The 12,018-nt window shown below is 41.8% G+C and overlaps 1 protein-coding gene across 1 annotated transcript; it reads left to right on the top strand.

Moving 5' to 3' along the window:
• Positions 1–5: 5 nt before the first annotated feature.
• elk3 (ETS transcription factor ELK3) lies at positions 6–10,899 on the top strand. The gene is made up of 5 exons (XM_086201075.1): positions 6–149; positions 4,013–4,241; positions 4,337–5,029; positions 6,725–6,847; positions 8,402–10,899. Exons 2-5 carry the CDS (start codon positions 4,035–4,037, stop codon positions 8,495–8,497), a joined length of 1,119 nt encoding a protein of 372 aa, XP_086057201.1. The 5' UTR covers positions 6–149; positions 4,013–4,034; the 3' UTR covers positions 8,498–10,899.
• Positions 10,900–12,018: the final 1,119 nt, after the last annotated feature.

Below are 12,018 nucleotides of genomic sequence, written 5' to 3'. Positions count from 1 at the left end.
CAGACAAAAAAGCTGCGGATCCGCTTTCAGGCAGCAGCAGCGGCGGCAGCAGCAGCATGGAGCCCCAACACAACACACAAACGCCACTTTGAGACACACACCGCACGTACAGGCAGACAGACAGAGGAGCAGCAGCAGTCCACGGAAGGGTAGGCGCGAGTTTCCTTCTAACTGTAACTTTTTGGAGTTTTGTTTGGGCATCCCCACGCAACTGGGCGAAAAGGAGTTGTTCTATGTGATGCTGTATTGATTGTTGATCAGGTTCATAGATTCAATGTCCACTTTAAAAATTACTTGATGCCGCGCGTAATTTGTTATACCTGTGCGTAAAAGGTAATGGTAGTGCGCAAAGTGTACTCGAGCCATGACACACACACCGTCTGGCACAGACACACGCGTAAAGTTCTCTCAGTTTGGCTTGGCTTCATTAGGAAATTAAATGAATAGAAAAAAGAGGCTAGTGTGCCGGCTGCTGTGGACAAAATCAGTCGCGGCTCCTTTAAAAAAAACGAGTAGACGTTCTGGTTTGTCTGGACCTCGCAGACTAATTGCCATGCGCTTCCGGATTGAAGCTGGCAGCAGACAACATCTTGAAAATGAGTCACTGGTGCAAAACAAAGAACCGTTTGAGTTCCAACAGAGCCCCCTCCCTCCATATACACATACGCACACACATGCTTCCAAAAATAAGAAATATCTAGCCCAGAGAAAATGAGTCTTGTGTGGCTTTTGGTTTGTGGATGGAGGATGTTGAGAGTGTGTCTCTGACACTTTCACCACTGCTGAAGGAGAGTGTGAATTATGGGTCACATACCACTGTAGAGTTAACAGGCTGTCAAACTTTAAACATAAGATACTGGAGTAATGAAGGGGAGTGCTCTTATTCTGAAAATCCATAAATCAACATTTCCTATAGCTTTGTTTCTCTCAAGTGGAATAATCCAACATGAAAGAGTCTGACATAGAATCATAGATGCATTCTACATATGTTCGATCAGTGTGTGTGTGTGTGTGTGTGTGTGTGTGTGTGTGTGTGTTCCCAGTGGTTCAGAGTGACAGGAAGTTCTACCTTCCGTCTTTCTCCAGGAAGACGCCCCTGATGCTGAATGACAGGAAGTCCTCATTTAGACTGACAGACAGTGCCCAAGTTCCTCCATTACACACACACACACACACACACACACACACACACACACAGGAAAAAGGAAGAGAGGCTGTGTGTGTACACTGCTGGATGGTTTCCTTTGAAGCAGACATCATAAACACTGATTTATTTCACCATGAATTAAAGGCTAGTTACAGTGACATTATTGAATCACATGTTGTTACTATGGACGCAGGCACACTAAACACTTCTTGTGATTATGTTGTCCAGTGTTTCACTAGGATGGAGGCACATGAGGTTGCTATGGGGATTTCTGATGCAACTGTAAAGCCTCTACTGTCACATCGTCATGGTTGCAAATTGAATCTGGTCATAATCATCATTTGTCGTTGTTGTTGTTGTTGTTTTTTTTTAGGTTTGGCAGTAGATGGTTTGATATTTCTTGGCAATAAGGCAGTGAGAATTTATTCATTTGAGAAAAGCAGGAAGGAGACAGACATGCAGACAGGACAGACAGTTGCTGGCTTCCAGGTAAACATGTCAGTTAAACCGGTGCTTGTCTTGGCACAAGGTCACTGACCACATCCTGCTTTATCACCCCTGGAAGCCACCTCTGTTTGGCTCTCAATTACACACACACACACACACACACACACACACACACACAGTAGAGATAGTGTGCTGGAGCATTCTGCAAATGTGAAGAAACACTGAGGACTAATTCAGATTCTGAATTCTTCTCTTTATAGAAGCACAAATTTGCACTTTTTCCAGTTATTAAAAGATCTTCTTTTAAGTCGATGTGAGCTGTCTATGTTCAAAATCACTAATTTGATCCGTAATGTACTTTAAAGGTTGGATAACAAAACAAAATCGATCGACAAAAGCAATGGAGTCCACTGTCTTATTAAAGTTTTTTTTTTTTTTTTTACAAGTTTGTTGTTAGTTTGTAAATAAATCCTGCTTTTTCAAGTTTTAAAAGAACCCACGCAGGCAGAGAGAGAACATGCAAAGTCCACACAGAAAAGCCCCAGGCTTGAACACGGAACCTTCTTGCTGTGAAGCGACAGTGCTAACCACTGCACCACCGTGCCGCCCACAACTAATGATAATTACAACAACAATAATAACTATTATTATTATTATTAGTTAACATCCATCAATCCATTTTCTATACCGCTTATCTTTTAAGGGTCGCAGGGGGCTGGAGCCTATTCCAGCTGACCTTATTTGCATTGGATTTCAAAACAAGCAATACAATTTTTAAAAATCCATTTTGAACATCACAGGCAACCAGTACAGCAAGAAAAGAAGTAGCATGGTCATACTTTCTGGTTCTTTCTAAGAACCGTATTACTACAGTGTGTGTTGGAGGTAGATAATGGAGCCCACCAAAAATGTAAGCAATAAAAAAAGCTTGTGCATCACTGAATTAAAAGAAATGATCTCATCTTAGAAAAACTCCTGAATTGACCTAGCACTGCTGGGGTGATTTTGCTCAAAAATTTTGCAAATTTAAGTTAAAGTAAAGAGATAATTTCGGATACAGAAAAAAACCACAGTAAAGTAAAGGCTGGATAATCTTTATGTGCATCACCTCAGTTTTGTCCTTGTTAAGCAATAAAATTTCCAGGAAGTCAGCATGATGACTGTAGATTCAGTGTTTGGGTTAATAGTTAACACTGATAGACTCTGATGAACAGATTGGGATATTGTCCAATTTTTATTTATTTATTTATTTTTTTAAAAAAGGGCATGTTTGAGGTGCAGATCACTTGTGGTAATGGGAGAACAATAAAGGGTCAAGAATAGATCCTTGGGGAACACCACAGGTGATATTTACATGACTGGATCAAATGATTCCCTGTTGATACAGAGAATGTAGTGTCCTAGACCTATTCAGTTTTCTAATGAGCCGATTAAAATGCCACTGTCCACTGTGTTTGAATTCTTCCTAAAATAGACTTTTAAATGTGTCATTTCTGTACTACAGTGAATGAGAAGGCAAGAATACTTTTTGAACAGCGGTTAGTCTTTAGGGCCATGAGTCCAGAATAAGACATTTCATGCAGTAGCCATGTGTAGCCTTCAGTGTTGTTTACATGTTTGTGATGTTGTTGTTGTCTGCTTTTGGGTTCATGGTTTGGAACAGGAAATTCCCAGTTCCAGAGGAGATGGGGGTGGTGGTGGTGAGGGGCAAGCACGGTTAGGGCTGTAATGCTTGTGGTTTTTGCATCAGAAGAAGATTCACATTTGTGTTGATGTTAACAATTCCTCCTCCTCTCTGCCAACCTTCCCTCCTTCCTTCCTCTTCTCTTTGTTTGTATTGCTGGAGTCATTTCCAGCAATCCTCAGGTTTAATTCCTTTTAAGGGCATCAAACAATGAGTTTCTTCAGTTATTTCACAATCTTTTTGACCTTTACGAATGCGTCAGTGTTCATGTGTTTAACTGTTGATATTCACAACCTTTAACAATGAAATGTCTCAGGTTTTTTTTTTAAATCATAGACCAAGTGATTATGTAGGGGCGGCATGACTCGGAGGTAGAGTGGCCATCTAGCAACACAAAGAGTCGCTGGTTCGATCCTCACTTCCCCTGGTGACTATGTCCAAGTATCCTTGAGCAAGATACTGAACCCCTAATTGCTCCTGATTGCTCTGCAATGGACTGGCGACCTGTCCAGGGTGAAACCCGCCTCTCACCCAGTGTCAGCTGGGATAGGCTCCACCCCCCACGACCCTTAACAGATAAGCAGTATAGAAAATGGATGGATGGATGGAAATTATTACGTATAATGTGAAAGGGCTTCTCGCATTGATGAACTTTGTGAACCCCCGTCCTTGATGAAGATTCCTGTCAGTAGATGTTGAAACGTTTAAGGTTGGATTCTATCTGATTGCTGCAGGCCAACTCTCTGGTGTCATCCCATGGAGAGCTCCATCACTCTCTGGCAGTTCCTGCTGCAGCTGCTCCTGGACCAAAGTTTTAAACATCTCATCTGCTGGACATCCAATGATGGCGAGTTCAAGCTGCTCAAGTCGGAAGAAGTTGCCAAGCTGTGGGGGCTTCGCAAGAACAAGACCAATATGAACTATGACAAGCTGAGCAGAGCATTGCGATACTACTATGACAAAGTAAGTTGAAGTGGTTTGGTTTCAAGCCTGAAAAAAATGCACACAAAAATGCTGATAATGTGGTTTATGGTGATAAAATCTTGTTTCGCCTGCAGAATATCATCAAGAAGGTGATTGGCCAGAAGTTTGTCTACAAGTTTGTGCTGTTCCCTGATATTCTGAAGATGGACCCTGCAGTGGTAGAGTCAGGACGCACTAGTGAGGAAAGCGGAGGTGTGATGTCAGAAGCTGAAACTGAAGACGAGGATACTGTCAGGGGGATCCAGTACTTCTACTCTGGCTTGCAATCCTCCTCAGACCGATTAATCAAGACAGAACCCAGATCTGATCGCCAGGACGACAGCTCTACCGTCATCCGATTCAAAACCAACCATGGCCACTCCACTCTACCCTCCACCCCACCCCCATCCTTGACTGAGGCACCCCATTCTTCCAGGCCATCTCCTCAACAAGCCTACTCTTCCTCTTGCTCCTCCTCCCCACCACACAGCCCCGCCCACATATCGTGGAGGGGGCGGAGCCCTGGCACAGAGACTGATGAGTTAGATCAGAGTGCGCAACCTCTAAACCTGTCATCTGGTCAAAGGGAGCGAGAGAGGTCACAGACCGTGACCACACAAGAGAGGAGGGTGTTAGCAAGTAGCAGAAGTTCAAAAACCAGGAAACCTAAAGGCCTGGAAATCTCTGCTCCCTCCCTCCTCCTGACAGGAAATGACCTCGTCTCCATCGCCCTCAAAAGCCCAGCACTGCCTTCAGGGTCCCTGACTCCTGCTTTTGTCACGGCACAGGTACGACCTCATAAACAACAGAGGGATTTGGGTTGAGGACAGAGGAGGTGAGTCTGGAGTGGAGTAGGAGAAAAAGACTGTTAAGATGGAAGAAAGTTAAACTAGCAGACAGGGAGGGGATGGAAAGAGGTAAGCGGAAAGAGGGGAGGAAGCGAAAGAGGGAGGAGGTTTGTAAGTGAAGCCATATGTTCCTGAAGCTCCTGATTTACTGGCAGAAACACACTGGACACCCTGACTACATTACGGCAGACACTCTTATCCAGACTGAGCAACCAAAACACTCCTGTGTATCCAACCTTTGTGTGAGGTTTGTGTGAAGAATATGGGTTGTACAGTACAATGTTAAGAATCCCCCCTTAGAGTCCAACTGAAACCAGTTCATCGTGGTTCACGGCCATTTTGGATTCAAGCTGTAATCACACACATACAAAAAAACAAAACAAAACAAAAACCAGCACCACAAGATGGTCAAGAGGAACACGATTAGTAGAGCAGAACATCCTGGTCCACTGAAAGGTTGTTGAGGAAGAGATAGCAAGGGGGTCAAACAAAGGAAGTTAGTGGTTCAACACCGGAGTGGCGTGCAATATGGAGGAAGCCTCTCACAGGTGGAGCTTAAGATGACTTCCTGTCAGGACACACAGTTGCATTTCTTTTCCTTTCTCTGAGAGTGGGCAGCAGATGACAGGAAATGAAGAGCAGAGAAGACGAGCAAGAAAGGTCCCCGGTGGAGGATTTCCTTTTTAAAGGGTTGCTGGGGAAAGCTCATCAATATTCGTGAAAAAAGTACCACCTGACTGGCAGGTGAATACCTTATTCAAAATATGGTTGTGGGAATTCCTCCTAACCTTGCGGAACTTTTTTTTTTTTTTTAAACAGGATTTCATTGTGCTGAAATTTCTAATTACTGAAAGTTGCAAACCCTATCAAACCTATCAAGGCGTTCAAGCCATAACAAAGATTTTGGTAAAGTAAAAAAATAATGATAATAAAATAAAGGTTTCGCTTTAAAATTAGTCTCATCTTGTAAAGGATTACTAGTCAGTTGTAAGTACAATATGAATCACATTGTAAATACTTCATAAACCTTTAATTAACAGCTGTGAATTATTTATGACCTAATTTGTCATCCATCAATGCGGCATCACTATTTGGCAAGATGAAGGTGTGCTATACTACTGCATTTTTAAGTGGCAAAATAGCAAGATTTGTTGACGAATTTAACTCAGACTGATAAAAACGCTGTAGTATAGCAGTGCAGTAGTCTTGGCACCCAGACCACCAGGACATGTCATGAAAAACAATTTTTAAATCCCACACATTTTACATATTTCATTGAAATTCAAAAAAAGTAGTTGCTGATGGTGGAGCAGAGTTTTCCATTCTCATGTCAGTCATTTCACATCGGTGGAAAGCGGCAGAATGATGAGAGAGAGGAACGTCGTGAAATCTGAATAACCAGAGCTTCCCGACCAAATCAGAGTCAGTGTGTCTGCTAGACAGGAGTTCACGATAGGGCAGACTTGGCTTTGAGCTCCTGAATGAAACAGCACACCGCCTGGGTGAGACTAAATCTCATGACAGTTTCACCGCAGACTATGAATGGCTGGTCTTATTGCCAAAATAAACGCTAAGTTCTTCATCTTGATGTATTTATCCTCTGACATTACAGTTTCTGGTTCTGTCTGTCTGTAGACTCCATCTGGTCTGCTGCTCGCTCCCAGTCCTCTGCTCTCTAATATCCACTTTTGGTCCAGCCTGAGTCCAGGGGGACCCCCAAGCCCCGCCCAACTGCAGAGCCACACCCCTCTCTTCCAGGTAACAGCCACAAAGATTCCAATGCCTGAAACAAAGTAGGTCACTGAAAATGTGCAGACTCATCCAAAGATAGAAATTATATTGCGTGGTCACAGTTACAAATATCTCAAGGGTCTGTAGAAAGATAAATCTGCCCTTAAATATCTCTATTTACAACACATCCCTCCCTCTGAATGACAGGGTCTTTATACTCATTTTACACCACATTCTCTGTGGTGGTTTCATTTCCTTCTGGGGGGCAAAAGGGTTGTTCATCATGAGCTAAACAGCTTGTTTTGTGTGTGTGTTTGTCTGTGTGATTCACTGTGAGCTATGGTTTCAAAATAAGCCACAGATGTTTCCGTTCTGGACAAGAAGAGGGGGTAACTTTCTGTTGGTGAGGGAGGCATGGTTGGTCAGAAACCTTACCCATTATGATGCTGGCTGGCACACACACACACACATACACACGCAGCTGTTTAGCTCATAATGAATGATCCTTTTGCCCCCCAGAAAAAAAATGAAGCCATCCCAGAGTGTGTTTTACAACAAGCAAATACATTTCACACAGTATCTTCCCATCATGCTCTAGCAGTAACAGTGGGTCATAGTGACAGGAGGGGATGTCACACACCCCCTCTGGGTTTTTACGTTGTGCTATATTTGCTGTGTAGTGGGAATGCAACATCAGTGTTGTTTTTGTTGAGTTGCAGTCTGTATGTGTTACTTTGGTGGCAAATTAAACTTCCTTTTTGGGAATAATGTAATGTAATCTAATCTATTCTCATGAAATGACATCTTCTTTGACCTAATGTCAATAAATGTCAATCCATAAAATTAATCTAACCAATCTGTCATTTAATCTAATTTTAAGCCATAGAATGTCATGTCATCTAAGTTAACATTTCATTTAGTGGGATGTCATCCGATCCAGTTTAGTCAAATTTAATGTTGCACATGTTTTGTAATCTAATCTCACTGAATATAATGTCGTGTAATATAATCTGTAATCGAATCCAAGGTAATCCTATTTGTTTATGTAATTTAATGCAATGTAATGTCATCAAGTCTGATCTAATTTCATTTATTGTAATCTAATGTCATTTTATGTAATCTAATGTAATACCATAGAATCTATGTCATTTATATCATTGTGAAGCCAGCATATACATCACATTCTCTGTAAAGGGCCATTGTGTAGGATTTGTATATTTGTGATTTTTGGTGCCTCCTAGTGGTGATGTCAAACGCTGACATCAATTTTCACCTTTGTTTCCCCTTTCTCCCACAAATACTAAAAAGAAAAATCTGTCATAACATAACCATAATGATGCTATAATCTGTACAGCCAAAAGCACATAATAGTTGACATAAAAAATATAAATGTTAAAATATTATCACATTTCAAATAGCTCAGTTTAGTTGTTTTTCTAAAACTCTGCTTTCATTTCAATTTAATGCAGAATAAATTGAATAAATCAATGATTCTTTTAAATGGCACATTAACACTAAGTGAGCACCTATCATGTGAAACAGTGTGTTTATCCATGTTCTTTGTGTGACATCTCCCTGCAGTTCCCCACCTTGCTGAATGGATCCATCCCAGTGCCTTTCCCCAGTATGGATGCTCCCTCTCCTCTGCTGCTGTCTGCCAGCTCCCACAAGTCCTGATAACAAACTGGGCTGAGGCAGACTGAGCTGTGCCGGATCCGCACCAGACCTGGACTGAGCTGATCAGCTACACAGGGAAGGACACGGACCTGAAGGACTCGTGGGAGCCGGCTTTTTCTCTATAAATTGGTCATCTAAAGAAACAGCAGCTTTTCTCTGGAGCACCCAGAGAGGAGAATGTGGAAATTTCATTGTGTTTACTACCGTGTAATCATTTCCTGTGCTCAGAGTATTCAGAGGTCTCTGCAACAAACATTTCAATCATCAAGGCACATTAAAAGTTATAAGCTAAAAAAGTGTTCTTGGAAAAAAAAAGGAGGAGTTGATGAAATTTGTTTGGAATGATTTAAGATAATTAACAAGGAAATCGTGCATACATGGTGTGTTTTAAGATAGTGAGGTTGAAACACTTTTCTCGCTGCTCAGTTTCTATGGCAATCAAACTTTTTTTGAAAGTTGAAAAAGGTGCAAAGACACACAGGAATTGGATTCTAAAGAAAGAATACAGATGTTTGTTGCACAGCTGTATTGGCTAACATACTCTGGGGATTACACTGGCTTTTAAAAAAAGTTTATGTAATTTCTGTGCAAAAAAAATACGCATCTCTTACAGATATAAAGTTAAATTAATAAGCAATAAAATACACCCCTGCTCTTCTCAGTACACTCATGTCACAGTCATTCTACCTATGCTCTGATTAGTAGCTTACAGTGGGTAATGTTAGCAAACTTTGTGCTTCGATGACAAGAACGGGAGAGTCACAGTACGTGTTCCTTTTTTCTGTTATTTCGCTTGTATATTTTTTGTTTTTTTGGCGAGGTCCGAATATCCGTTATGACTGAAGTTCTCGCAAAATTATTACATCACTTTGTGAGTCTAGATTGTATGTAATGTGAACAGTGATGGTGCCCTGGCAAAATAATGTCGAGGAATACTGCGTTTTATGTGGGAAACTTCTGTTAAGAGGTGCTAGTACAAATGACAAATGTGTCCTAAGTACAAAATATGCCAAAAATAGCTTGCTGGAAGTCATTTATTCAACTTTTTGGTATTGTTGGAATCCACACTAGAAGTTAATGTCATGGTTTCTCTCGGTTAAAAGCCAATGGGATTTTAACATTAGATTTTAGATTATTGCAAAAAATACACTTAAGAGTTTGTGAGACTTACCCATGTTTTGTTCTACAAGATAATCTTCACAAATAAAGACCATTTTTATAATCGTAGAAGTTTAAATACAATTGTTCCAAGTGCAAAATTAGCATTATGCTAAACCATACTCCACACACTACGCAACAGTACCAACAGTGTGATGGTGTGACTGCAGCAAACTCTGTAGTCATGTTTAGCAATCTAGCAACCAATGTTTTAAGATCAAATGTTTTTACTGGTGTATTTTGGGTCACAGAACAATTTTACAAAACACAATATGTAAAGTTAGAATAAACCACAGACCTAATTTCAGGCATTTAACCAAAACCCCATGGACTTTGAGACAAGGACATTCAACTATGCTAACTGCTGTCTGGGTTTAAATACACTTTCCTGCACACCTTCTTCCATGATCCAAATCTTCATCAAAATTTTTGTACTCAGCTAGAAGGCTGCCACAAGCTAGCAAGCTTGCAATTTTATTAGCAAAAAAAGTAGAAAGCATCATTGATTCACCTGTTACATCAGGTGTCAGCATTTGCCAGTTTGGCCATGGTTCAGCTACAGTTACTTATTCTAACTTCAAACTAAGATAATCTTCCTGATTGTGTCTTGTCAACTTTGTGTTAGTGAGAAGGGGAGGGTCTAATATAAGATGTTGCAAATAGTCGCATTGTGGGAGATGCAGGATCCAATGCTTTTAGATCTTGAGCCATTATAATATGCTGACCAATATAAATTTTCTCTTACGTGCCAAATTAACCATTTTTAAAAATGGGAACATAACTGGATGACTGACGCTACTGGTCTCACCAGACAGTAAAGCAACCCTTGACACTTAGGAAGTAAACAAGTATTTTATAGGCCGTATACTTATTCCCTGCACTACTTCCTTGTGTATATTTGTGTCGGTGTACCAAGCCGTTTGTAGGGATCTAATCCAACCCAACCCATGACACCTAGCAGAGCTCCTGCTAGCCGGAGCACCCAAACACTCTGGAAGTTCGCTGTGAAGTTTGTATAGTTTCATGCTTGATTTGTTTCAATGCACTTAAGCCTTACACCTGCTGTGCCTTCTACGATGTAAGGTTTGATACACATTCCAGGTTGCACAAAAGCTTTTTTTTTTTTTTTTAATAAATGTAAAAAAGCTCATGGTTATTTTTTATATAAATTAATGAAAATATATTCTCATTGATTTGTGTGTTTAGTTGAGAAGTATTACTGTTTTTTGAAATAAAAAGAACTGAACTGCTTTTTCCGTGTTTGAGCTGCTGTGCTTGAATATACACACTTGGATGTTCAATTTCATCCCTGCTGACCGCCAGAGGGCAGTGCTTAAAGCACTGAATGTTCCCTTCGCGCATGCGCAATCAGAGAATGAATACCAACAACGTTGACCGGATGACCCGGGAGAGGCAATATCTTCCGGTGTCATCAGAGGTTCTGTTCCTTTTTTTCTTCTCGCATGCAGTCTGTATGCATCTGGTAGCATCGGCTAACCACTCTTCTAAACTTATAAGACCCTGATTTCTTCGGTCTACATTTCTCCTTGGTACCGTCGCTGAATGCCCTGTGACTGTGTTGGTCAGAGCGGTGAAGCTTGCCCTCCAAGGGCTGCGACGGCTGTCTGTCTTTGGTTTGTTTTCCAGCATCTCACGGTAACTAGTGCCCTGCTTACTTTGTGTCAGCAGTTGTTGGTGTAGGCAGCGTCCGCACTCCCTCCCCCTGACGGCTGTTAATTTTGTTTAGCTCTGATTAGCTTGCTTGAGTTAGCGGCGGTGTTCACTAAGTATTTTTACTTACGGCTGTGTAAATTGCGGTCACTGGTGGTGAAGGTAGCATTGCGCTCCCCGCTCCCAGTATTGCGGTGGCTAGTTTTGTGTTAAAGTTGCTTGATTCCTCATTAAGAAAAGAGGAGAACAATTCCTGGCGGCTGTTCTTTGTTAAGGTCTCTGGTTTGCTCGGGACCTCTGCTGGTGAAGGCAGCATTCGTGCCTCCTCTCCCAGCCGATGGTGCCCTTCTGCTGCCGTGGTTGTGCTCACATTTGGCTGACAGGAGTATTATTCGCCCCTGTGTATACCAATTACCGTCCGTCATGGGCCAACCTGAGTGCTGTCGGTGCTAACCTTCCGCTGAGCACTCCGACCTCTCCTGAGTAGGCGGTGCTGCGCCCCCTTCCCTCAATTGAAGTGTTTTATGGCTGAATATCATTTGCCACTATGGATTGTAGTCATTGCTGTGTTGGCTGTGGGGCTCCTCTGCAGGCCGGTGATGGCCATGACCTCTGCCCAATGTGTCTCGGTCAGTATCCTCTGATTGAGGCGATGTCTGACAGTCAATGCATGAATTGCAGCTACATGCCAC

The sequence above is a fragment of the Aulostomus chinensis genome, chromosome 4 (genome assembly GCF_037954235.1).
Source record: "Aulostomus chinensis isolate RoL2024-O1b breed Wild chromosome 4, RoL_Achi_v1.0, whole genome shotgun sequence".
Classification (NCBI taxonomy): domain Eukaryota; kingdom Metazoa; phylum Chordata; class Actinopteri; order Syngnathiformes; family Aulostomidae; genus Aulostomus; species Aulostomus chinensis.
The sequence above is the reverse complement of the archived record's forward strand: the minus strand, read 5'-3'. Positions and strand labels throughout refer to the sequence as shown.

Coding starts and splice junctions, on each gene's coding strand:
- elk3 (XM_086201075.1), top strand. CDS start 4,035: ATGGAGAGCTCCATCACTCTCTGGCAGTTCCTGCTGCAGCTGCTCCTG. Junction 4,242..4,336: donor TGCGATACTACTATGACAAA/GTAAGTTGAAGT, acceptor TTTCGCCTGCAG/AATATCATCAAGAAGGTGAT. Junction 5,030..6,724: donor CTGCTTTTGTCACGGCACAG/GTACGACCTCAT, acceptor GTCTGTCTGTAG/ACTCCATCTGGTCTGCTGCT.